This window comes from Suricata suricatta, chromosome 12, assembly GCF_006229205.1.
Source record: "Suricata suricatta isolate VVHF042 chromosome 12, meerkat_22Aug2017_6uvM2_HiC, whole genome shotgun sequence".
NCBI lineage: Eukaryota > Metazoa > Chordata > Mammalia > Carnivora > Herpestidae > Suricata > Suricata suricatta.
This window is the reverse complement of record NC_043711.1, coordinates 76,272,659-76,300,236: the sequence shown is the minus strand read 5'-3', so window position 1 is coordinate 76,300,236 and position 27,578 is coordinate 76,272,659. Positions and strand designations below refer to the sequence as shown.

The window sequence follows — 27,578 nt, the reverse complement described above, 5'->3', positions numbered from 1 at the left end:
AAGTCACCAGTTAAATTTAAATCCCAGCAGTAAAGCTCAGCACAAGATAGTTAGTCCTCCAATGTAACATCAACACTTTTTTAGGTAAACCAGGTTATAGAAAATTAAATAGTTTCCTTTAAGAAAGCAAAGATAAGTCCCCAGGTCACTTTATTTTGAATATCTGGGTTTAATTAATTCTACATTCGTTTTTTTTTTCCTTTTATATTATTTGGATATTGAAAGCTGTGGATCTTAGGGTGCCTAATGCATTGCTCAGCTGATGAAGTGTCTGACTCCTGATTTCAGCTCTGGTCATGATCTCATGGTTTCATGAGTTTGAGCCCCATGTCTAGCTCTGTGCTAACAGCACATTAAAAAAAAAAAAAGCCATGAATCTTATTTAATATAGATATTATGAGAAACTTTTACTTTTAAAAAGAGACTCTGATAATGTGGCTTACTTCTCTGAACCATTAGTTACAATGCAGTCACTAGTAGGAAGCATGGTGACAGAGATGCATTAAATGGTCTTGTGCCAGAGGCCAACAGTAGTTGGGGCATCCGGACGCAGAGAGATCTAAAGCAGTTAAAACAGACTTCAAACACAGGTGACGCACACCGGTCGCAAGGACAGGTTAGGAAGGGGCTGAGCTGCTGTCCAGAGGCTCTGGGGAGGGTGCACAGGACTGGCGGGTGCCCTGCAGGAGGGAGGCGGCATGGGGAAGGCAGGTCTGGGAGAGGCTGCACAAGCCATACAGCGTGGGCCTGGGGTTTGTAACGGGAACAACCTCGGGTTTGGGAGGAGAAAGAGGACACAGGACATGTGAAGTCAGGTGTGCAGAATATGGTGTGAGGGCGGAGCCGCTCCCTCCCGCCCGGGAGCAGAGAGGGGCGTGCTTGGCCAACATTGTGCCTCTGGCTGGGTTTAGAGCAGATTTTTTTCATGCCGATTTTCTTCGTGCCGGTGATTTCTCTATCTTGCCACATTTTGTATTTTCTAAATAATCTCTTATATAGTCACCTTATTACTGACATAGCATTGTGGTTTTGTTTTAGGGTCCTGATCTGGGGAGGGGAAGGGATCCTTATTTTGCCATTTACTGTTTCTTCAGAAATTGCCTTTTATTTTCTTAGTCTCATTGCTGTTTTCTTACTTTTCCCCTTTTGCCTGCAGCCCTTCAATTTGATTTTTAAAACCTTTATTCCATCTACTTCAATATTTTGAATCTGCAATCTTCTAAATTTTTTATCCTTTTTCCTTTGATCATTTACATATATATAAATGCACTAATCTGCTAATTTGTGGTTTCCCCCCTCCAACATACAGTACTGCAAATGAATTTAAATTTTCTTTTAACTGTTTTTATTTATTTTAGAGAGAGAGAGACAGACAGACAGACAGCATGAGCAGGGGAGGGTCAGAGAGATGGGGAGACACAGAATCTGAAGCAGGCTCCAGGCTCTGAGCGAGCTGTCAGCACAGAGCCTGATGCGGGGCCCGAACCCATGAACTGTGAGATAGAACCTGAGCTGAAGCCGGATGCTTAACCGACTGAGCCACCCAGGCACCCCACAAACGAACTTTTTCTTATGGTTTTCTTAATAACATTTTTTCTCTAGATTTTTTATAAGAATATATAAAACATGTAACATACAAAATATGTGTTAATGGACTGTGTATGTTATTAGTAAGGCTTCCAGTCACAGTAGGCTCTCAGTAGTTAAGTTTTGGGGAAAAAAGTTGTATGTGGATTTTCGACTGGCGGGGATGGGGTGCCACGACCTCCCCACACCGCCTCCTGTTGTTCAAGAGGCAACCACGCGTGCCTGCACAAGAACGCATCTGTGTATGCGTCTCGTTGGCTTCCAGCTTTGCTCTTAACTGTTATCTCACGTCTCCCTTTAACTACAACACCTAACGTATGTTGTTACTTCACAGACGCCTGAAAACCTGTCTCCAGGTGAAGCCAAACTGTCAGGGTGCAGTCGCTGGGGGTGGCTTTTTACGTGTGGCGCTGCGGCGCAGGTAAGGGCTGCTGGGAGGAGGAGCCTGGTGGCACCTGCTGCCCTCACCACACCAAGGACCCGGTCGTGCCTCCTCACACAGGGGCCCTGGGAGACCCCGGGGAAATCTCTTGGGTCTCTCGGCACATGCGCAGCTGCTGCTCCTCAAGGCCCGCCCAGTCTTGCTAATCTGTGCTCTAGCAAACAGCCCACAATGCATACATAAATACCTAGTTAGACCATAGGATCTGGTGAGAAGCTTATTTAAAAAAAATTTTTTTTTAATTTTTGAGAGAGAGAGCAAGTGGAAGAGGGCCAGAGAGAGAGAGAGAATCCCAAGCAGGCTCCGCACTGTAGCACAGAGCACAACTCCAGTCTCTAAACTCACAAACTGAGATCCTGACCTGAGCTGAAATCAAGAGTCAGCGGCTTAGCTGCCTGAGCCACCCAGGCACCTCCAGACGGTTATTTTAGAAAGAAAATATTGTAAAGTATAAATGTGTCAACCATATAAGGCACAACTAACTGCCCAAATCACTGCCATTTACACGCTTGGAACAGTTTTCTTTGACCCAATCTTAATATTCTCAGCTTTTCCTGCTTTTCCTGCTTTTCCTCCGTATCATCATAAGATGTGAAGATGTGACTGCTAAACCTGGGAATAAATCAGCATTACCCCACCCAGGTCATGTATAGGTTCTAATTAAACGTCCAAATGCCAGGAAGAGTCTTTAACATAGAACAACCAAGTGTTAATAACCACTGGATTCACACAAGTCATTTTTGGGGCTGGGGCCTAGAAAGTACTGTGTGTGGATCCAAACGATACCTCAACTTGGGACTGCACGCGGCCCCCGGCCCCCATCTTGCCAGGAGTTACCCAACATTTAAATTATAACTTAAGACCCATCTTCTACCCACTGGTGAATATCAGTTTACTTCTGACAATTGTGACCAAATAAAAAACAAAGATTATAGCCACCCATTAAAAGATTACTCAAATCCCATCATGCTCGAGCAGCCTGCTTGCTAATCTTCAGGCCCCTCCTGCTCAGTTTTGGCGGCTTAGGCACTATGCAGCTGGAGACTTGCCTTCTTCAAACCTGGCAAGAGACCCCCTGTCCAGGATTTCATCCCCGTGGAACCAAAAGGACTAGTTAATGTGAGAAGGGGGGCTGGTTAGTCTCTGTGCATTAACTACAGCCCTCTGGGGACAGGGCCTCCCCTCTTTCACTGTTTAAAGCCTCCTACTAGTAAGCCCATAATGGGACATTCTAGGACAAAGAAGGCTTTTTAAGCTGCAGGGCCTTCTGCCGTCTTCCAGATCCTCTAAGCAGGGCCCTCGTGAGCTCCTGACCCCTCTCCCTCTGGCACCAGAATACTTACACGGGTACGGGACCTTAAACCACGGTGCTACCAGAAGCACGCCCTGCCTGGCATCTGTTCGAGCATAAAAGCCATACTTGGTGCTGTCAGGAGGGAAGACATCTGTCACTGTGAAGATGAAGCACAGCAGCCACGACACGAGGATGGCCAGGATGATCTAAAGTGTCCAAGGGAAAAGCACCATGAGGCCACGAGAGGTGGTGGCAAAACACACACCTTCCTACGGTCTACGCATCAGACCCCACAACTTCCACCATCGTTTGTACTTTGCAGGAAAAAACATACCACAGATCTGCTGGAAGCCTATTTCTTTAGTGGAATCTCATTCAGAGAGTCAGTACTTTTATGCAGGAAAAGGTTATTTTAACCCCAAGTCTGGCTAGAAATAAGAGTAATGGACCATGTGCTTGCAGAGGCCAGTAAATAGATCGCCTTCTATCTCAAGAATCGTGTCCTCTCCCCTTCACGTGCCTGAAAGGATGGCAGATTCAGAACCTTCTACTGCTGTTAACCTAAGTCCATGATAATCTAGTGGCCCTTAGTACCCTGACAGTGCCACCCAGACATAGCTCCCCCAGGAAGACCTGCTTAAAACTTCCCTTGACGTAAACAAAGGCAATGTTGCCAGGGGGGAAAAAAGCGCCTACTCACAGGGAACATTTTGAAAAGCTGTAACTTGTATGCAGTCCATCCTTTCTTGGATTTGTAAATTGGGAGAGGAAACTTCACGTTCCTGGCGTACTGCGAAAACAGTAATACTAGGAAAATTGTCCTGAGAAGAGAGAGAGAAAATAAACTAGATTAAAGGCTGTATATATGTCTGTGTTTTAAAATGCCATTTTTGGAAAGATTAATTTCTTAGCATTTCTTGATTCTAAATAAAACTGCCATATAAATACTTGGGCTAAATTTTCCTTAAGAGAGTAAGAAAATGCAAAGAATGCACACACCCGAGAAATGCTCACGCTGCGTAAAAGGAAAAGATACCATATGCAACACAATGTACGCTAAAATCACAACTACGAACTAGAAGAACCAAGCAAGTGCTGCACGTGCGTGTGCAAACTGGTAAGGAAGCCAGCGTCAAGATGCTCACAGGGAGGGACTACGGGTGGCAATATGTTTTGAGACCTTTTTTCTGCTTTTCTGATTTACGTGTTAAGAGCATAAATTGCTCTTAAAAAGCAAAAAGCTTCAATATTCAAGGCGGCTATCTAGAGATTTCAGTGTTAATAACAATGTTCTCAAGAGGTCTGTGTGTGTCAGGCGTCATGTGACGGTCCTCTGGCCCATCGTCTCAGCCTTCTGCAGCGGTGGCTTCTAGGACCACCCACTTCCCAGAGCCAGCAGTCCCAGATCAGACAGCCCGGGTCGGCGGGGCGGGCAGGCCAGGAGCTCTAGCTCCACAGCCTGGGCTCTGAGCCGCTCTGCCAAACCACTCTGCCGTGAGGGCAGGGGCGCTGGGGTGGGCTCAGAAGTCTCTCTACCGTAAGCCCCACACTCCTGACCCGGCTGCAGTGAGGACCACAGGAGGCCGCACGGCAGTGGACTGCCCTGCAACAGGACACAACACATCCTCGTCCGTCTGCTACCAACCTGGCAGGTGTGGGAGGGCTTCCCACCGATGACACAATGAAGGCGTATAAAACAATGGGTTTCATCACCCACAGGGACGCACTCTCTCACTTATAACCCGAGGGAGAGTTGGCACAAAGAGTGGGCTCTAAGTCAAAGCTCAGCTTAATTGTTCCTGGGCACAGTTCCAATTGTGGAGATGGAATCATCAGCCCCGCCGACAGCCGGTCAAGTGCCGCTTCACGGTCACGGTCCTAACGAGGTGCAGGGTCTGCAGTCAGCCGGAGAACAGGCTGGTGCCGCTCCACCGTCTCCCACCTACCCAGGTGCTTGCTTACCTGGTGGGGGGGGGGGGGTCTCTCTGCCCAAACACCAAGTCACCGAGCCAGTACCAGTCCAAGGTTGGAAATATATACAGTGCCCAAGTTATTCCAATTCCCAGGGGGAGGGGGGAGGCGGTGAAGTTTAACAAGAAAAATGATACGGTAATGAGGGGTACTGAGCCTGGCTTACTTGAAACTTAGATCAACATAAAATTTTTCATGTTCAAAAGAATGCTGATTTAGTTCAAAGCAAACACTATGAGATTCCAAAAGGCCCAAAGTCTATTATCATCATTATTTCAGGCAACACCACTTGATTGTTAGCACCTGTACCACAGTGTTCACGGTTTAAAGCATGTGTACAAGGGGACAGAGGACCCCCTAGAGAATGCCAGGAAGGACACCCACCTCAGGCCAAATCTGGCAGGGCACCTGAAGCAAGTGGGCCAGGCAGATGAACTGTCCACTTTCTTGCCACTGAAAAACCCACACCTTCCGTTTATCCTCAAATACGCCCGCAGGGCAGATAAGACAGGCAGTCCCACAGCAGGAAAGCAGGAGCAGAGGCGCGGAGGTGGGGGATGTGCCCGAGCTCACGCATCTTGGCCAAGCAGAGGAGGGGAAAGGACGAGCCCCAGGAGCTCAGGCCAGGATTCTATCCAACCACTGGCTTGTTGACCTTTCTTTTTACCTTACAAACATTACACAAGCAATGCATATTAAAATATAGGAAAGTCATAAAAGACAAATAAGCAAAAGGACAGGCAAAATCCTGACGATCACTCTTCATTCCACCCCAGGTAACAATGGAACATTCTGATCTAGATTCTAAACAGCTTCCGTTCCCTGGATATTTACAGGGCGTCCCTGGATCTGGGGCACTGGGGTTCTCTAGAGAGAGACACGAGACTGCCTGATGTGAGCCTTGCCCTTGGAGTACAAATAGGTCATCATCTGACCTGAACTGGAATCATACTTCACAATGTACTTCCCAACTAACTCATAGCCCCTATGAATGCCATGACCTCAATGGATGGAAATCGGCAACAGCATCTTAGTGGCTACTTATCATTCCACCTTATGGACACACCACATCTTAGTAGACAATCTCCATATGGTAAGACCTCGGGAGCGACAGAAACAACTGTTATAGATCACCCCTCCCCGGCACCTGTCTGCGCATCTCCTTAGGGCAAGTTCCTAGGACTAAAATGGAGCTGTCACACAGTCAATTATCTTTAAGGTATTTCTTTAAATAACTTAAACTTAACTTTAAACCTAAAGAGTTTCTTTTAAAAAAAAATAATAAAGTTTATTTTGAGAGAGAGCATGCAAGTGAGCGCGCGCGTGCGAGCAGGGAAGGGTAGTGTGGAACATGACTCGGGGCTCCAACTCATGAACCGTGAGATCATGACCCGGGCTGAAATCAAGAGTCGGACGCTTAACGGCCTGAGCCATCCAGGTGTCCCTAAAAAGCTTCTGATGCAAACTGCCAAATACATAAAAGTTAGCAGAATTTACAATCCCACGTAGAGACTGAAAATGTCTATTTACTACTCACGGCAATACAAGATCTTAAACTTTTAAGTCCCTATCAATTTCATCAATTTAAAAAACTATAATCAATTATTTTAATATTTATTCCTTACACTACACATAAGAGTATGTATTTCAGCATTGTTTGCAACAGTAAATATTTTAAACAACAAACATGAGTATCAATTGGGAATGGTTGAATAAATTATATATTCATACTATTTAACATTGTGCAATTTTCCGAAGAATGAAGTAGATCTAAACACACTCTCTTGGAGAGAGGAGCCCAACAGACTGTTAGGGTGAGAAACAAATTACAACAGTGAAGCTGTAGATGTGCACACGTTTGTATTTACATGCACAGGATAAATACGAACTTTTTACTAGTTTATCACAAGATGTTTTTGAGGGGCAGCAGTGCTGGGAGGAACTATTATTTTACTTTAGATTTCCCTGTTTAGTTACTGTTAAACTTCAAATGATTAGAATTTTAATGCATTTTGAGGAAGAGAGAAAATGAGACCTCTTACGTATTTGTTGATAGTACTGGGGGTTCACTACACTATTCTATTTTTGAATAGGTTTGAAGACTGTATGTAAGTAATCAAAATAATGTTTTCTCAAGAAAAATGGTTCCCTTCCAGGACCTATGCACGGGGTTAGAAATGTCACCCCATTTACCGTCCCTTGAGAATCTGCCGCTAACTGTGCCTCTCTCGGCTGACTTAGAAACCCACGTCAGTACAATCTGATCCACCACCACTACCCCATTCTGTTAACAGAAGCCCTGTGAATGTGTATTTTAAGAAGTGGGGAGAGTAATCTTCTCTGTACACGAATTAGTGATTTGCACTTCCTTTTTTTTTTGGTTAAACGGCTGCTCATATCATATACTTCCATCCATTATTCCACCAGGACTCTCTTCTTTAGTGAAACTATTAATTAGGGATATTAGCCTTTTTAATGGAATTAGTTATAAATATTTCCCCAGATTCATTTATAATTTAGTTTCAGTAGGCTTTATGTTTATTTTCCAAAAGTTTATTTATTATTTTGGGAAATAGAGAGTGTGCATGTGGACACACAGGGGGGGAACAGAGACAGAGAATCCCAAGCTGGCTCCACACTGCTCAGTGCAGAGCCCAATGCAGGGCTCAAACTCAGGAACTGTGAGATCACCTGAGCCAAAACAAAGAGTCTGTTACTTTTAACTGACGAGCCACCCAAATGCCCCCAGTGATTGTTCTTTTGGTCACCATGGTTTTTGTTAATTAAATCCACCATGGGCCCATAATGAATTTTATTAATAAATTCTGTAATATTTAATCATCCTTGAATTCCTAAGATGACACACACAATGTATTGGTTTTTTATTATTCTTATCTGGAACAGCATTTTCCCAAACTATGTTCCAAAGAGCACTCTTCCAAGATATGTTAATAGATAATGGCACTAAAAAAAAAATAGTGTGTGCAGAGCTGGGTACTAAGGCCTTTTTCTGAAAAGCTTCTCCCACACACTTGCATTTTATAAGATCCCAAAGAGACTTGCAGGAGATCAAAATGCCTGGGCTTTAGCACACTACTACCTAAACACATCTGAACTCAGCCTAGGGCTTCACACAACTCTGGGGAGAAAAACGTGGTCTGGTCTCCCTGTTATATTAGCTCTGCCAGAATCCACTATGGAGATCAACTTGGCTGGGAAGGTTCCCATTTCTTAAACTGCCAGAACCACTTAACGGGCGCAGGAATTCTCTCTTCCTTGAAATATAACAGACTCACTAACTATTGGAGCCCAGAACTTTTTTTTAGGGATTAAAAAAAAAATCCTTTGATGGCATTCTTGACTTCTCCTGTGGCCGGAGACGTACTCAGGACCCCAAGTCCTCCCCTCACTTACTACGCGGTGCTTACTGAACCCCTACTCTCTGACAGGTGGGGAGCCAGGTCCTGGCAGTGCTGCAGTGACCAGCACAGAGCCAGCAGCCCAAGGACAAGAGAAGCTGGTTGGAAACTAAAAGACCTGACAGAAGAAAGGAAAAGCTTGACAGAAAGATGCACAGATACAGCTGAGGAATCTTTCCATGAACAAAGAAACAAGATGGAGAAACAGAAAGCAGAGGAAGGGTTTGGGAGGTCCAAACATTCTAGAAGTTCCAGGAAGAGAAAGCAAGAATGGAGTTAAGGAAAGCATCCATGAAATAAATTTAATCACTTCCCACCCTCAAACAGCTGAGATTCCAACAGCAAAAGGCCACAGGTGCCCAGTGGAAGATGTAAAGAGAACAAGGGACAGGGGGAACATTTCAGACACAGACAACAAGAAGACCTACAAATTTCCAGAATTCCTGCTTGTGTCCTGCAGAGTTTTGAAAGGAGGAGACAGAGAGGAGAGTGGCCAAGCACTTCACAGGACGGAGAATGAGCAGGAAGCGGGCAAGAGAGAAGCTGGAGATCGTTTGGAAGCACTGGCCAAGGGGAAGCCTATCGAGGGGGTTGGTGTTGGCGTGACCCGCTGGACAGAGGAGGTAGAAAGACAGCCTGGACATGGGCTGAGGGGAAGCGAAGAATCAGGGACCACGGCACGGCTTGTGGCTCCATCAGCTGGGTGTGCGGTCATGGCCCTGCCTGAGAGCAGGATGGCAGGAAACCGGGGCTGGGTTTGGGGACAAGGAGAGAAGCAAATGCTTGCCGCTTCCTCCCCTTGAAGTCTAAGGAATCCTGTGTGATGGCGACTGGAGGGTGAGAACCAGGACTTGGACCTCACAGCTGGTGTGCAGAGGTGTGGCTGCGGGCTCCCTGGGGCACGCACTAGCCGAGGTGTCTCAGGGGCAAGGCATGTGGCAGGGAGGCGCCCCAGGCCCAGGTTCTGGAGAACCCCGGCATTTCGCGGTCAGGGTGAGGGGGAGTCCATTTTTGTTTTCACACTTTTTGGGAATTTTATTTGTTGTTGGTTTTTTTTTGTTGTTAAATCTGGGGGCAGGTAGCACAGCTGGCACTCTTCCTTCCTGGACCTGAGGGTTCGGCCCTCTGTCTGTGCACTCGCTCCCTTCTCTTCCCAATCGGCCTCGCCCAAGTGTGTCCACACATCAGCTTCCAAAGAGCCAACATTTGGAGTTTTCACTTCTATTGTTTTACATTTTTTGTATCTGTATTAATTTTTCATCCTCTGCTTCCATTAGGCTCATTTCTTTCCTGTTTTTCTAGTTTCAAAGAGATAAGCTCTTCATGTACGTTGCCTTTAAGATTGCATTTTCTTCAAGAACCAACTCTGTGTGACTGGTCAGTTCTTGCCCTTGTGTTCTAAATTTCAGCAGTCGTGAAGTTTCAATTTCCCCTCTGACTAGGAGTGATTCATAACAGTGTTTTTCAGCTCCTGGGTGGTCTAAGGGTTCTGTTCACCCTTTTGTTATTGGTTTCTAATTTTACTGTATGGTGTCGATTCCAATTTCTCCTTCTTGGAACTTAACTGCATTTCACAGAACATCCTTCCCTGCCTTCTACACGCCCCTGCTGGTGTGGGGAATACTTTGGTGAAAGAAATAAAGAATAATAACCCTAGACATTTTCACACACCTTAATCTGTAAGGCTATGGCTTCTCAGCCTTTTGGTTCGATGGATTATAATTATGCAAGGATGCACTTTAACTTGCACATTGTGTTCCAACACAGACAGGATGAAGCGTTAGGGAGTAAGTCTGACCAGACCATGTGGGTTCTGAAAACCATCCTGGCCACTTACTAGCTGTGTGAACCTGGGCAGCTAACTTTGCATCTTTGTGCCTCTGCTTCTTTTGCTGTCAAATGGGGATAACACTGGCATCTGCCTTGATTTACAGTATATACGATGAATGTTTTTAAAGCACTAATGCAGGGGCTCGAGAAGTGCTGGTTGTTGTTTACGAATTACAGAGTACTTCACAAAGCAAAGCAAAAACTACTGGGAACTGCCTTCAGTTATTACTTACTTTGTTTTAGGAATTTTACTGGTTGGCAAATGGCAGGCTTTGAACAATCTCCCTATGACACCATCAGCTCTTACACATGTTCACCAGGCACGCAAAAAGAAAGTGGGTTCTATTTGTGGCATACAGAATTCCATGGCTCTAATAGTCAATCTTACAATAAACCGAAGTCCTGGATGTCTTTACTGACAACACATCAAGGGGTAGGTGACATTTTAATGAACTTGAAGTTCTGTGCTGAAGGACCAGCAGTGACTGGCAGGACTCTGGCAAGAACCACGGCCTCCCCACAGGTTCAGGAGTCCGCCCAGGGAGCCACGTCTCCCTCCATGCCAACAGACCCTGGTGCAGCATCTTGGGCTCCTGCCAACCTGGAAGTTTTCTTTCAAGTCTCACTGAAAGGATTCGGCTTCTCAGTATGTCCATTCATGTGCAGGAGAGTTGGCATGACTTCAGAAGTTAAAAGCTAATGATATTACCATCTTACAGCCCCTTCTTAAAGTCTGAAACCTTACAAACCTCCCTCTACACATCGCTACAAAACAGGTCTTTGGAATATCTTGCTGCCTGTCACTTCCCAACCTCTGGGTCTAAAACACCCTTCAGTAACTTCTAGACAAGAAACAAATCAAGTTTAAACTGTCAGACTATTCTTACTTTAAAAAAAAAAAACAAAACCAAAACCTATCTCCAACGTCATAGTGTAAATGCTCCCATAGCCCAAGAGACTGCCCCAGATGGGGGGAAGGGGGGACTGGCAGTGTGCACTAAGTGGTCCGGAGCACTCACAGCATGGCGATGCCCCAGTGCTTCCCCGCTCGCTCTCCCGCCGCCTGGAACCCAGACAGCCCGATAAGGGCCACTGTGGGCGTGATGGTCAGGGGCCCGATGTACTTCAGCAGAGCCCCGGGCAGGCCTAGGAGGCCAATGACCACTTCTATCAGTGAGGACATGATGATGGCGCCCTGGATCTGGAACAAGAAAAGGCACAGACATGAAGAGTGAGCTGCTTGTAGATCACAGGCTCCCAGCGTCACCTGCAACCACAGTGGACTTCTGCTAGGCAGCGACTTATTACCTAACAAGTGTGACGCCACTGGAAAATTCCCAGCGCCCTAAAAAAAACCAGTGGAGTGAGTGGGGTCTAACCTGCCTGTGAGGGACATGGCTGATGTAGGAACATTACAGAAACAGGCAATGGATGAGCAACCACCCTACCTCTCCCATGGGTGAGAGTTATCATTCTTGCACAAGACACTTGACATTCAAAACCAGCCTCAGAGGAGCACTGGAGCACAAGATTCTGGACTTTAAGAAGCGAGTCTCTGAGGGACAGTCAGAAGACAGTGTTATCGACAAATTCTAAAGGAATGTCTCTAGTGTTGAAAGCAGCCCTTATCTGTGCCAGCTCTGAACTAATGGTGAAGGATCATGTGGATTTGGGACGATCTGGATGAGCTGTCAGCCACTGTTCGTGTCTGAGGCTGCCCGTGCCCTGTCCCATTCAAGTGCGCCACAGCAGACCAGGGTCCATAGTTCCTTCCCCCCCCACGCGGAGGTAAGCACGGGCTGGAATGAGAAGGTGTGCTGCCCACAGGCAAGCCTTGGTAGCTCTTTCCAAGGGCGCTGTCTTGGCCACGTGACACTGGAGCGTGTGAATGGGCAGGCCTATGGGTACCCGGGGGGCTGGGCAGGGGCAAGGCGGGAAGGGGGGCGAAGGCAAGAAACTTCTGACAGAAATACTGTCTGGCCACACAAAGCATTTCTGAATGCTTTGTTTTATGGTGATGCCATCTAAATTTAGTTCCACAACAGAAATAAACATGTCAGTAGCTGGAAAGGAAGGCCGGGTGTGCGAAACCACACAGTCTTGGGCACAGCCAACAATGGAGCAGGGAAGAAACACAAAGAAGCCAAAAGCAGACAATGCTGCTCTTTTACCTCACGTATCCGGGGATACCAGACGTGCTCTGTGTGTAACAGCTCTGTTGTTCCATTGGACACTGAAACATCTTGAAGACAAAAACAAAGACAGCATTTTTTTGGAGCGACACTGATGTTTCACGGCTATAAATTCATTTTACTCTTTGTAAGAAGATATCTCCCTGTTTTAAGTTTTATTTTATATTTACATAAAATACCCATCCCTAAAATTCAAGTTACAACAGTATGGCTTACCATACTGAAAGGTGTCTTCCCCAATGCTAACTGTAACCAAATCTGTTCATCAGCCGAGAGCCCCCAGCATGTCAGAAGCTGACGAAACTGGGACTGCCCATTGCTAGTGCCGGCCCCACACACAGACCAACCTTTGCGAGCAGCTAACAGAAACGCCCAAAAGCAAGGTTGCCTGACTGAGGTTTTTTAAAACCTAGGTAAAACACCGGGCCTTTTCTAGTTCCTGCATCCAATCGGTGGTCACAATCTAACTCCTGGGAGCAAAGGAGGAAACAGAGGTTGGAAAACTTTGCTCCTAGAGCCTAATTGGATTCTGAGAGTATGCCAGGTCTGTCTGATTTTCTTAAACCCCCCCCCCCCACCTGATCTTTTCCTGACCTTACCAGGTTATTTAAGGATCTTTGCAATCACTAATGGGGGGAGGGGAGGCTAAAGTCATTTGCAGAAAACCAAAGCAGCCAGATCCTTAAAAAGCAGAGATGTTTCAGAGAAGGGATGCTGACGCAGCAAAGAGAGTGATTACTGGTGGTTCATAAAATCCACTGAAAGAAAGAGGCAGAAAAATAGCACAAATGTTCTATTCCGTTCCCATATTTATCAATTTCATTAGCATAGAGAAATGAGGTCCTTTCCGGTCCTTACTTGCTCTGAGGTTAGGGATGAACAAGTGGGGAGAGAGAGAGAGACAGAAACACGATCCACAGACTGGAGTGTTCTAAGCAGTTTGTTGGTTTGTTCGTTCTCTGCCCGATTCCAGAAAGGATTTAATGCTGCCAAGTGCAGCACGTCCAGGCCTCCCTTCTATCGCGTGCGTTAAAGGACCCCAATGATGTATGCGGAAATAACTGCAATTACCTGTGGTGTTACATTTCCATTTATCTAAAGACAGGATGGCTCGAGCAGGGGCCAGAAATGCAAAAGCACTGGCCTGAAACAGGGGTAACCTAAAAGAAACGAGACCAAAACCATGATCACGGCATCAGGAACTACCGAGGTAGTTCACGATTTGACAGCTTAACAGTCTTTTCCATAGACAAACAGCATATGAGTAAATGCAGGCACACGCCAAAGAGTGAGCCCCGGCCTGCATCTCCTTGGCCACACAGCCAGGGACCCCAGCTTCTCCGTCTTTCCCTCCCACGGCTCTCCCCACAGACAGCCCCAGCCTGGGCCCTGGAGGAGCCCCGTGGTCAGCGCCCGCACCCGCACACCAGCCCCTACCATCACCACCTTTCCCCTTGGGGGTGGGGGATGTTGGGCATTTGGGCATCTTGCTTTCCTGCTGAACCTGTGAGCGCCTTCTTAAATATGAGTGTGTCTTCCACTTTACCACCCTCCCCCTCCTCCCTTTCACATTCTTATTGGTTAGCACAGGGAAAAAAAAAAATCTATCTCCCCCTGTCGCTCCATTTTTTAAGTCGGAAACTGCCCTAAATCCTAGAGGACAGGCATCATAATCGTGTTAGTGATCTAGAGCTACTGAGGAAAGGAAAGCTGTATGTTACAAGTCGACAGCAGACAAGATATTCTGCTTAATCACAAAAAAAGCATGGGGATTCTCTGTTAAATCCCCTGCCTACAATCCTCAAACGTCACCATTCAATTACATTTTAGATCCTTCATGTTGACTTTCTGAATATCTGAGCTGCTCAAATTCAAGAGATTTTGCCTTTTTTTTGGGAAAGTGGACGGCATTTCTGCTACAGTTGTATAAAGGTAGCTTTATGAGCTAACATGAAAACTCGATTTCTATTTGCTATTTTTGACATTATTTTCAGGATAAAATATAAAACCGGCTCCTTCTGTTTACAGGGCTGAGAACTCCCAGTTGTCCAGATCCTTCTGAAATAGCCCCAAACAGCCCGGCACCAGCGTCCTTGCCAGTGGCCAGGGAATCCGGCACATGCCCCTCTGTGCTCTGACAGCGTGTCCTGCCCCAACTGGAACAGGAAGTGGACGGAGAGAAGGTGGCGCTAGCTGAAGGGGCAGCAGCCACATTACAAGCACAGGGCCCGCACACACTACTCTGCGCCAGACACGGGGTCAAGGTTCTTTTGTTCCCTTGGCTGTTTTAATCATGCAGTGAATCAACTGGCTTTAGGGCACAGAGGTAGGCTGCACAGTACAGACCAGACGTGTGGCCGGCTGTCACTCGTGTGGGCACACCCTCCACCAACCATCCATTTTTAATTACCTGTCAGAGGGGCCCAGAGCACAGTACCATCAAAAGTGGATGTGAAGGTCACCTAAAGTGGGAACATACCCCACAAGGAAAACACTGATTTGCAAACACTCCTGAAGCACAACTTTTCAGGACTGTCTCAAAAGGGCAAAGGGTGATCCACATCTAATCAGGAATGGCCACCTTCTCAAATGGCCCATAACATCTGCTTTACTATCGTTTCATATTTCAAGCAACACATCCTAGGGCCACGTAACATGGACTGCATTCAGAGCTCTCGGCCTAGGAAGGTTGCAATCAATCGACACCACACTGGTGGCTCACAGGGTGGGAGAGTGAAGACTGGCTCCGGGTTACACTCCCAGGGGCGTGAACTGCTCTCGACCTCATACTGGGCACCTTTCAGGGCAAACATTTTAGGGCTTAACCATGACCAAAGGTCCTGAGAACACAGCTGCAAAGAAGTTCACTCATTTCAAACAACCAGGACCCTGAATTCCTTTGAAAGTGGGTGATAATGGAAAATTCCTGCATGTGGGTCTCAAAGTCTCCCAAGATGATCAGCAAAGGGGTGCTCGTGCCGGCTTACAGACTCCCGATCAGCCACCCGCACTGCCCGCCACAAGCAACACTGGACAGGACAAGCAGCCACTGTACAGGAAGCAGCAGAAGTGCCCCAGCAGTTAAGGGCACACCTGGCAGCATGAATCAGTGGCTTGACGGAAATGTTCTTAGGGAGAGCGGTGACAAGAGCTATTATTTCATCCACTAAGAACTTCCCTAAGTATGAAACCAATTTTCCAAGAAGAAGGCAGAGGACGATAAAGCACTAGATATTCTCATCTGATAAAGTGGCTTTTTCCAGCCCTTCCCCAGTGCACAGCCGATCAACCCCAGGGCTCTCCTCTCTACACTTCACTCATGGGCCACAACCTCAGGTCTCTGGGCTCCCCACGTAGGCAAGACTGTCTGCTCTTTTGTTGTGTCCTGACAGCTGGGAAGGAAACTAATTTACGGGTGCCTTTCTTTACACCAGGAGTCGACAAACAGGCCATGACCCAAGTCTGGCACACACTCGTCTTTGTGACTTAGGTTTTACTGGGCCATAGTCACTCCATCCACCCGTTGTCTGCGGCTGCTGTGGGGCTACGATGTCAAGTCCAGAGGACACAACAGACGCCACAGACCCAAAGTATTTATTGCTTGTCCCTTTACAGGAAAAGACTGCCACCCTTGTCTATAGGGAAAGTAGAGCTTAAATATGGAAGAGGTGGTGGGTATTTGTAGGTGAGTTTTTAGGGTTGACAGGATCACTAGAGGTTAGTAAAAAAAAAAAAAAAAATGTGAGCAGACTGACACTTTTGTCTTGACACATCCCCATGTCAGGCTCTAGGATGGAGAAAACCCTAACCAGTCCCAGACAAGACTTTCATTCTTCAAAACTCTGCCGCGGGCGTCCCACTTCCTCCTCTGGGCCCCAGGCTCTTCCTCACCAGCCCCTTCATGGGCCTGCACTCCAGATTCCTGCCTCACAGCCCCTGCTCTCCTCAGTCATGAACTCGCTTCCAGGGTTCAATTTTTATTCATCAGTAAGGCACCAAGAAGATACCACCTCATCCAGGAAATACCCCAGGACCTCCTTTGGACTGTGTTCCCTTGACAACTCAGGACTTTCTGGCCATGATTTCTGCGGGTTGCTCCCCAAGGTGCCAGGAAGCTGATTCAGCGGTGCTGGTTAAAAACAGAGGTTTCTGCACCTCACCCAGTCCTGGTAATAAGAGTCTCAGATGAGGCCTCAAATCTGCAGTCTGAACAATCACTTGTGGGGGACGCTGAGGCACCAGGCACCACAAAGACGGACGATCCCCGGGCCAGATGAAAGGATCTATCATTCTGCAACGACGGAAAAAGCTACCCCTGGGCTGTCGACAGGTTTCTGCTGTGTGCCCGAAGACAGCTAGCACAGCCACATGCAGAGGTGATGAGGCCAATGGGGCAAGACGCCAAGGACAGGCATCTGCAGGGGCCGTCACCTCCCTAAACTAAAGGGCAAAAAGCACCACACCACATACGGAAGGGACTGTGAGGAGTGTGGGCAGAGAGAAGAGCAGGCACGAACCAGAGCCACACAACACAGCAGCCCTAGGAGTCCTCAGAGAACTGTAGATTGGACTGTGGGCAGGGCTGCCGTGCTGAAGGTCAGAGTGGACCAAGGGCACATTCCCCACTTGCAACCGCAGGCAAAAGCAGCCTTGCTCAGAAAAGGACCACTTTGGGGGAACTGGAGAAGCTGACCTTAACCTTAACCCCGTGTCAGAAGACACGCTGGCAGGCTGCAGCCATACCATCTGTGGTCCATGCTTCGCGGACTTGCTCCTGCTGCGGTGCCCTGTCAGCCCCGGTGACCTGCCAGCCCGGAGCAGGTCTCCGCACACCTCGGCCTCGGTGGCTCCCTTCCCCGCACTGTCGTGATTTGCATATGGACCCGGCCACCTCCCCACGGAGCTGGACCTGCCCTGACCTTAGGAACCGAGCCCTTTTACCCACCGTCATTGTGTCCCCAGCTCCAACTTTCACTTAGCAATTAATTAATCAATTAAATTATTGATTAAAATATTTACAAATGTTATTCTTTGAGAAGAATTTTATTAAACTAAAAATAAGTCTTTTTGCAATGTTGATTTTTTTAAGTGCAAATTAAGGAAAGGATCTTTTTTCTTTCTTTTTTTTTAAATGATTAAAAGTACTGGGTAGAGAGGACAGAGAGTCAAGGGTACATGAATTTCCCACACAAAACCAGACAACTTCCCCAAGGTCACAGGGGCTAGCAACCCTTGGTGTCATAAGGAGAAAAGTCCTTAAAAAGGCAAAAGGGCCCTATAAGGAGCAACTCAAAGGTAGGAAATGTCATCTTCCCAGAAGGGAATCATTTCGTGAAAATGAATAAAGCAAAACCGTTCACTGACACAGAAAGCACACCAAGTGCTTGACTGGCTTTCTCGATCTACCAAGAAAGTAATCGAGTTGCTATAAAACCTTTTGTCAAATATTTACTTGAGTCTAAATGGCAGCAAGATTTAAAAACAATAATCTCTAATAAACAGAGCAGGTTTAGCTTCAAGGAGCTGTAGTTTCAAAACTGAATCTGCCATCAGGAATGTGTATCCTAAGTGCCTTTAAGGAAAAGCAAAACAGAAACTGTTAACTGGTAACATTTTCCTATTATTTCCCATAGGTATATATGCGCTAGCAGCTAAGCTGTCTGGAAAGTAGCTTGCTTTTAAGAATAAACAGGCACTCCTGCATCATCGTTTTCCCATATCATACCCGAGGCCATTGATTTAACAATGTTATCTAACATTCAGGCCATATTTAAATTTAACTAATTGTTTATAAATATGCTTCCCCCTGCTCCTGCTCCCTGAAATCCAATCGGAGTCCCTACACTGCATCTGGTTGTCTCGGGTCAGGTTCAGAGCCAGGCCAGACACCTCCCGCAAGGACACCGCCTGGGTGGTTGCACTTCTTTGAGCATCCCATCAGGAGGCTGCTCCATCAGGCTGTCCCACAAGGTGGGACCTTTTCCCTTTTGTCATTAATAATCTATAGAATGATTCTCAGGCTGTGTGAATGTTATATTCCCACCAGCTTATGAACATTCTTACATAGTGGGCTTAAAAATTACAATTTTTCAATTTGATCATTCCATCCGTATTTAATTAGTGGCCTTTTGTAAAGAAGAGCTTTCCTTTTTGTCCGTTATCTTTTTCTTTTTTGCACATCATTGTAGATGCATGAATTCCTTTCAAATTCAGTTTTACAATTCACTTCCGTGACTATTCCTTTTAATTTACTGTCCCAAACTTGCCCAAAGAACCTGCCCAAGCAGGTTCTCTTTATGATGTGACTCTCCCTCAACAACTCCTCTTCCCCCCCGCCCCTTATTCTTTAAGCAGTTCTTTGCTGACACAAAATGCTCCAGGGTCAACGTGCCCTTTTCTCAGCCCTGGCCTTGGAGTCAACCCTTACTTTAGGAAGCCCAGGTTCATTTTAGTGGAGAATGGGATTTAGAAACCAAGATCGAGCACCAGGTGGGCTCACTGTTACTGGGGTGACACTTGGTTAGTAAACAGAGCTACAATTCATTTTTGAATTATGGGGTCCTAATGACACCTACAGTTCAGCCCAATACCCCTGGATCACCTTCTTTCTTTCCATATTTATATCTCCTTTTCTTATACTGAGTGTGCTGATTTTCCATCATCATCAACATACCATTCATTTGTCTTCTCCTGTAATATCCTACAGTACAGTCCCAGAATTACAGGTCTATGTAATTATATGTCACTATTAACAAGACGACTAAGATCATTAAGACTATTAAGATTTCTCTTTATTTTGTGCTTAGAATACACACCTATCAGGGAATGTAAAGTACTATGTTCTAAAGTCTGTGAATGAATTCTTTTCTACGTGGTTAAGCAATGTGACATATAGTTCACCTGTTTCTGTAATGTATTTTTAGGATTCACTTTTCTTCATCCTTTTTGATTTTTATGTTTTGACTATGTTGAACATTTGTAGTTTAAACACCAAACCGTATAGAGAGAGATACCAGGAAAGTCTCCCTCCCATCTCCAACCCCTCCAACCCCCTTCCCACCTAACTCACTACAACCATTTTCATCGATTCCTAAGTTATCCTTATGCCTTCATACATACATTCATGCACGCTTTTTTTTTTTCCAATTTTTTTTATCTTTCAATATATCCTGGAACTTACTCACAGAGATCTTTCCCATTCTTTTCAGGGCTTCCTGAGACCATACTGTGTAAGGTACAAATAGTAGCCAGTCTCCTACAGATGGACATTCTAGTGTTAAATAGTTTGCCATTACAAATTATACAGCAATAAATCACTTTTTTGTGTATTACTTTGCATCTATGAGAGTGTACCTTAAGAGTAAATTTCTAAAAGTAGGATGTGGATCAATGGTAAATGCACATATACTCTAGATACTGTAAAATTCTTCTTTATAAAGTTGAACTATTTTCACTCCTGATCGCAGTATATCAAGAATGCCTGTTCTCCCAGTCTTGCCATCAGAGTGGCTCATCAAAATTTATATTTGCTGTGAATCTGACAAAGGTGAGAAATGGTATCTCAGGGTAGCTTTACTTATATTCCGTTATTTTTTATTGACTTTTTTCAAATGGAGAAGGATCATTATATAACTCTGTGATCTGTTCATACCTTTTGCCTTGCCTATATAATGTCTGGTATCTTTTTAAAATACTTTGATTTTGGGGGTACCTGGGCAGCTCAGTTCGTTGAGCATTGTTGAGCAGCTCAGGTCATGATCGTATAATTCTCAAGTTCGAGGCCTGCATCAGACTCTGTGCTGACAGCTTAGAGCCTGGATCCTGCTTTGGATTCTGTGTCTCCCTCTCTCTCCTCGTTTGTTCTCTCTCCCTCTCTCACAAAAATAAACATTTTTTTTAAAAATTAAAATACTTTAAGAGTTCTTTCCATATTAGAAAATGTTAGACTTTATCTGAGATACATTACAAATATTTCTTCTGGTTTGCCATTTTTGTTTATGGTGTATTTTTTTTCAATGTAAAGCTTAACATTTTTTTAGATTTAGTGTCATCAAATCTATTAGCCTTTTATTGTTTCTAGGGTTTGTTTAAGCCCTAGTTTAAAAGTCCTTCCCTAGTTCTGGGTTATAAAGGGATTTACCCTTGTTTTATTCTAATACTTCTATAGTTTCATGATTCTTACATTTGGATCTCTAATCCACTTTTAGTTGACTTAAAATACTAACTAAAGATAAATATAACCTTTTATCTTCAAGTTCATGCCATTCTGGTTTTATAGGTAAATGCCCAGATAAGATGAACTATTCCACTCAGTACTTCCAATTGTAGAGTCCTGGAGAGCCTTGGCTGGAAACAGCCAACCAGCTCCTCCCCCAAGCCACAGCTCACAGCCAGAGGCTTTGTCCAGACACAGCACAGGAATTTAGGACTAGCTGAATATAATTTTGATAACCTCCTTGTCAAGCATGATAGTATCAACTATTTTCAGTCAAAGAGTCTGTTGGTCTCAACTATCTGAAGAACTGAACTCGGCAACCCCGCCATGAACTAAGAAGACTCAGCCAGTCTCCTAGCATCAGAAATACAGAAAAACAGCAGGTCAGCTGAAGGGGAAATGACCTGGCAAAGCTGGTGTTGAAGGAGCTAGCCTGAACAGCCTCGGCTGAGAGCCGGCTGGTGCTCAGGCTGCAGGAGGAGCTGCATAAAGCACCCCAACCCTTTCTGGTGGCCTGAGACAGATTTGGGGGTCCCTCCTGATCCGGGGATGCTGGCAGCGTGGCCAAGGAGTGCACCAACCACATTCTACACACATCAAGGACCTGCTGCTCTGCCAGACGTCCTAGACTTTGCCCGCTGCATCCCTTCTCCCTTACCTGCACCCACCTGCCTCCTTCCCTTCCAGAAGGCCCAGAAAAATAATGAGAGCCAACAGACAGGCACCGACAGGTGCCAGGAATTATCTCATTCAAGGCTAACAATTTCATCATTATTAATTACCATTTTACAGATGATGGAAGGGGGCCCTGAGAGACCAGGCAGTTTTTCCAAAGTCACAAGGTTGGAAAATGGTGCAACAGGAGTGAGGCCAGCTCTGACACCAAAGCTCCCCAATGCAGCTCATTAGGGGATCAAGGCAAAGCTCCTCCACAAAGTCATTACCTTTGGGCTCTTACTGGCTCCCACTTCTCTAATTTACTACTCGAGATTTGAGTTAAATGGAAGGTAATTTTTTTTAATTTAGGGGGAAAAAACCTGTAACCTGCTACTATGTGTCACATAATGTGACAGAATATGAAAGACTATCACCCACATGGTAATTGTGGCAAAAATGTTCACCTGTATCGACTAAGCCTCTGGCCAGCTCCATCCTCCAGTTTATAACAGATAAGGGGGATTGTGGAAAAAAATCAAATACCACCCTGAAAACACAATCAGACAAATTCAGACCACTGGATGCACAACAGGAAAACTAGCCTGGACATTTTAGGAAGGCAATGTTACGCAGGAAGGAGGTGAGGACAGTTTATGAGTAAGAGACCAAAGAAACACATAAAAAAGATGTGCCACATGACCCTGACTGCATCTGAGTTCAGAGAGGTGAACGGAATAGCTATGGAAGATATTTTGGTGACAACCTGAGAAATTAAATAGCCTACACATTAGATGCTATGGTAGAATGACAATGTTCTCAGGTGTGGTAAATGATTACACAGGGGACCCTCATTCCTAGGAGAGTACGTACTTAGGGGTGAGCTGGCATGCTGTCTACAACTTTACTTCCAGGTGGTTAAAAAAAACTGCATGTACATAAGTAAAGAGAGAATATGGGAGAAACCCCAATCTCCCTCACTCGCAATGTAATCACTGCTTCCTGCCATCCTTGTTATTTTATGAACAGTGAAGAGTTCAAAGCCCCAGACCAGAGACCTGGGAGCAGCCTGCAGCCGACGGTGCTCAGTGAGCACACACCTCATACAGGCCCCAAGAACCCAGGCAGGTGAGAGACAGGGGAGCCCCCTCCTCAGGAGGTGGTGATCGGTTAGAGAACACGTTGCTGTACCAGCTACCAAGACTCTCTTGGCCCAAACCCTACCTTCTCTCAGCCAAGGAAGGTTTTGCAAGGCGTAACAGGCCTGTGATGGCCAGGAGGGGCTCCTCTGGGTGGGCGGGGGGGTGGAGGGTTGGAGGTGGGGTGGGTGGCTTTTCTTTGGTGGGAAATCCCAGAATGAGGAAGCTCCAGGAAGCACCTGGGGCAAAAGGCCGAAGGTAATGGGGCAGGGCCAACCTGTCAAACCAAGGGGAAGGTCGACATGGCAGATGAGGGGCAGGGATCAGAGCCCTCCTTTCCCCCCAGCTATGCACTGACTGGGGTGAGGGGTGAGGAATCTGGGAAGCACAGAGCTAGACTGAGACTTGACCTCTGTTTTAAGAAGTGGCAGCAGCCAATACATCAGCTGAGTCCTCCCCCTCAAACCTATGGGGGGGTTGGGGGAATGGGTTCTGAACAAACTTGCCTTGATCTCCCAGGATTTCAAAGCTTTGCACTAATTCTTAGAACAAGCCTGAGGAGCTCCCAGGATTGACATCACAAACTAACCAATGAAGACTTTGTTGAAAATGAAGGGCAGGGAGTCAAGGTCAAAGGACAGGAGGAAGAAGGGAAAGGCAGGGTGGGGAGGAGGGAGGAGGGAAGAGGAAGGTGGCAGCGGCCATGGCAGAACTGCCACTCCCAGCAGGCAGAGGCTCAGGGAAGCACTAAAGCCACAGTCACATGAATCTGGGACTGAGACCCATGACCGCCATTTCAAAACAATCAGGACCCTAGTGGAAAGGAAACCACTGCGTCTGTCGGGGAGGTGCGCAGTGAAGGGAGGAGGGTCTGCAGTACACATGGTGTGGCCTCAGCCAATCCAGGCTGGGGGCTAGGATGGATGGGACATGTCCCCAAAGGAGCCTTCATGAAGCAGCATCTGAAAGCTGGCACTCCAGGCTCATGCCCAGGTTTGCAAAGGCAGGCATCTGTTTCACCTTCAGGTTCCCTACCAATTCTGGTTACTTTTATGGACTGAAACAGGTTTCCAGGAAGTGCGCACCACTCTTCACCAGAGTGCCCCTGTGAAATGAGGAGGAGAAACGACCTGGTCGCAATCCACAGGTCAGGCAGGGGTGTTGACACTTTCCTCCCCCTTCTGCTCTAGACCCCAGCTTCCTCACAGGAAAGGTCCGCCCCTCACAGGTACAGACCATGGGGTGGGGGGCGGTTTTAAGTCCTGCACCCACTGCAGTGGTGCACTGGTTACTCGGTGTGTGGTGGGCAAGCAGGCAAAGAAATGTACACAACTCCTGCACTGCAGGGTCTGAAGACAGGTCCTAGAAATCGGCAACACTGAACATGAAACGCTGTCCTGCTGCTGCTCTAAGTCCAAGGAAATGGGCACCAAACTGCAAACACACATGCATACACACATGGATGGACATGGCTGCACACGTGTGCACGTGGGCACAGGCCACCTGTTATCCTTACAGCTATGACACCAGGAATAAACCCCGCTCCTGGCTCCGTCAGCCCTCCCCTCCTGTGCTGTCCCTCCCTGGCCATCCGCTCTGCCCCCACTGCTTTCTGTACTTCTATGATCCTGCTGTGGTTGGGAAGTAAGTACATAGTCTGTTATGATGATAACTCACAGCCTATGACAAGGGGCTACATTAGCAACAGAACTAAAAGGGCTTTCATATGATTCATACTCCTCTCCACTTCTCAAACCTACTTTAGAAAGTTTAGAAATATACAAAAGCAGAATAATGGCGAAACGTCCTCTACAGGCCACCTTGAGAAGAGTCACCACTCGTTTTCACAAAAGGAATCAGCTAGGGAGGTCATCTGCCCAAGGTCACAGGGCTGAGTAGGTCCCTGTAACTTCCCGTGCTCGGTGAACTCCCCCATGTGTGAAGGAAAAAGAAAGCATTATTTGTCACGTGGCTTCAGCTAATGCTCTCCACGGGGTTCTGTCGGTTCTCACTTCCCATGGGATTATAGTTCATCATTGTAAGTTCCCAAAACTTGATTTTTTAAAATATATCAATTACCTTTATTAGTTGCAATCCAAAATTTGTTTTCCTTAAAACAGTAATATTTGACTTTTAACAGTAGGCGTCCTTTACAGCAGCATCACTGCACTGCCAAATTAACCACATGCAACTAAATACCTGACAGGTGCATCCCAACTCGATGGGAACCAGCACCGACCTGGTGGAAGAGACCTGGGGATGCTCACCCTCTGCCCCACCCAGAGTGTCTGGGTACCGCAGATGGGTCCTCATTCTGAGATCTGAACTCCAGCCCTGCTCTGCTGGCAACACTAGAGGAGGGAGCATGGAGGGGAGGCAGATGGGTATCTGGCTACTCTTGGCATTTCTGCTCTTCTCCCATTCAACCTATGGGAAACTGGGCAAGGGCTAGGAGGTAGTTCTGCTGAAGAGGGAAGCCATGCTCCTTAGAGCCCAGTGGAAGGAGGGAAGAGGGCATTGGAGAAGTTAGAGCTCTAATGAAAAAGGTGGGGAGATGCAGGAGACGTGGGAAGACAGGAGGGCCACCTGAATAGATAGGTGCAGCAAGCAAACAAACCCCAGAGGTGGTGACCAGCCAGGCAGGGAGGGACAATCCCCTCACCCACCTCACCGTCTCAGTTCATCCTTGCTCAGTAGGACTTCAAGTATAAGGTGGACAGACACCAAAAAGAATGGATCAATAACAGCCTGAGGCTTTGCAGCAAGGATCCGAGGCAAGAAAAATATTCTATTAGCACAGAGAAGTAAAAAGCAACAGTTAACCCTGGCAGGAAGGGCCAGGAACCCAAGGGAGTAACATTGTGAGGTGGGCTGCCCCCCTTCCCCCCGCAAGCCCAATCTCTCCAGTCCCAAAGGCAGCTGCTCAAATTCATTCAATCTTGATTCTTTAATCAAGACACATGAGGCACACCCCATGTTTTTCTTTCCATTTAAAGATCAAAAGCAGGAATGGACCTCCATAATGCAGGCTAGAGCTAAACTCATCACTCAACCCCAAACACACATACTCACTCTGTCTCCATCTGCCTGTCTCTTCCCGCTGCCCCCCCGGCTAGCTATCTCATCCCACATCTGGACTCTGCCACCTCTAACATTTTCCTTAGCTCCCCTCCAGAATCCTTGCATGGATCCCCCCTGCCTTTCTCTTGGATACCCCTGATGTCGTGAACCTGGCCCTTAACCCCCTCTACATAGCACCCAATAATGTCTTCCAGGGCTCAGCCACAGTAGGAAAGTTCCCTGTGCCTTGCTGATAACGCCCAAGTATCAGAGATGGCCCACAGCCCAGCCTCTGGTCAGGGGAAGCACTCACCAGTCTGACTTCCTGCCTTTGCCCCTGCACTTCCCAGGACGGAAAATGCTCTTTCAACCTTGCTGGGCCACGAGCGTGTGTTCAAGACCTAGCTTGTTCAAGACCCACCTCCCCTGTGACTCTTCCTTCAAGTCCCCAGGACGTCACTGCAGATCTCCGGAAGATGCAGGTGGCTGCCCTTTATGCTTCGCAGCACATACTCCCCTCCCTACCTCCACAGCTGGGGCCAGCTGGTCACCCGGTGCCTTATATACAGACTGTTCGCTAAGTGGGAACCTGTCCAGACTTTTCTCCTTCCCTTTTCCCAGATAGTGTGGACACCACTCCACACGCTAACAGCCATAGAAATTCCACATCCCAAGGCAAAACCACACCAAGTCACCCTGCCCCGGCAGCACACACTCACTGATATGGCTGGCCGATGTGACCTGCTCCGTGGCTAACACAGAGGGCCACCACCGTGAGGATGGGACTCACGGCTGCTCACACCGCCAGAGGAAATGGGCACAGCTTCCCCGACAGGTGCAGCAGAGCAGGGAAGGCTGCTTTCACTGAGCCTCGTGGGCATGGAGTGCCGGCCCAAGCACTTGTAGCATGCACAGATGTGTGCCCGTGCATACACTACACACTCCAGCTCCGCGTGGTGGGGCCGCGAGCCATCCCAGCAGCTATGCCAAGTCCCTGTCCTGTTGCTCCTCAGCTCAGCTGCTGGGGCGGCATGGTGGTGGCGGCGGCGGCAGCGAAATGCGCAAACCCACACTGTTCTGCTTACACCTCTTCCAGAGAACAGACAAGAAGATCCTGAGCGGATGCCCTCGCATGACTGAGAGTCCTCACCTCACCTAAAGTCCCCAACCCTCCATATTATGTCACCAGCAGGCACCTGTGCCCACCGCGGCCAGGCTCCAGGGTCAGTCAGGACTAGCCTCCTGGGGCTAAGAGCACAGTGCATATTCTACCACAATAAAGACCCTCTTCAGATCAACCAGTGGTTCTCAACCATAAGCACTGCCCAGTTCAGAGACGGTTTGTGATACAAGTTCCACAGTAAGTCGGTTGTTTAGAAAAAGAGTAATTCCCACCAGAGAACCAGTGGCCTGTGTACAAGGTAACCCACCAGAGTCAGCCAACAAATGGTTTTTAATATGCTTAGACTTGAAGTGCCGAATCTTGAATGTTATAGCAGAAGACTGAAAGATGCTCCCAGCCAAAGTTATCTATCTGGCTCTAGGAAAATAACTCGACACCCTGCCCCTCCCCGCTCTCACGGACCCCCTAAGGAGATCCTCCCTCTGGGCAGGAGGGCCTGCCAGGACTGGGGCTGGACAGCTCCAAGAGCTGGGTGGCCTCCACAGCCGCGTCCTTCCATTGGCAGATCTGCCAGGGAGCTGTCCTATCTCTTCCCAGGACGTTGCCTGCACTGCCAACCAGAACACCTTAACACTGCTCAAGGTCCTTCCCA

The 27,578-nt window shown here is 47.1% G+C and overlaps 1 protein-coding gene across 3 annotated transcripts in view; it reads right to left on the bottom strand.

Annotated features, from left to right (window-relative positions):
- SLC23A2 (solute carrier family 23 member 2) overlaps positions 1–27,578 on the bottom strand; it is a 104,052-nt gene that overhangs the window by 16,749 nt on the left and 59,725 nt on the right. For 2 of the 3 annotated variants that reach the window (XM_029915827.1, XM_029915828.1), the window contains exons 7-11: positions 13,807–13,895; positions 12,715–12,785; positions 11,563–11,744; positions 4,024–4,144; positions 3,373–3,529 (exon numbers count right to left, since the gene is read on the bottom strand). In XM_029915827.1, coding sequence (XP_029771687.1) covers positions 3,373–3,529; positions 4,024–4,144; positions 11,563–11,744; positions 12,715–12,785; positions 13,807–13,895 — 620 coding nt within the window. The remainder of the gene's footprint in view (positions 1–3,372; positions 3,530–4,023; positions 4,145–11,562; positions 11,745–12,714; positions 12,786–13,806; positions 13,896–27,578) is intronic. The other variant, XM_029915829.1, reaches the window with a different exon arrangement.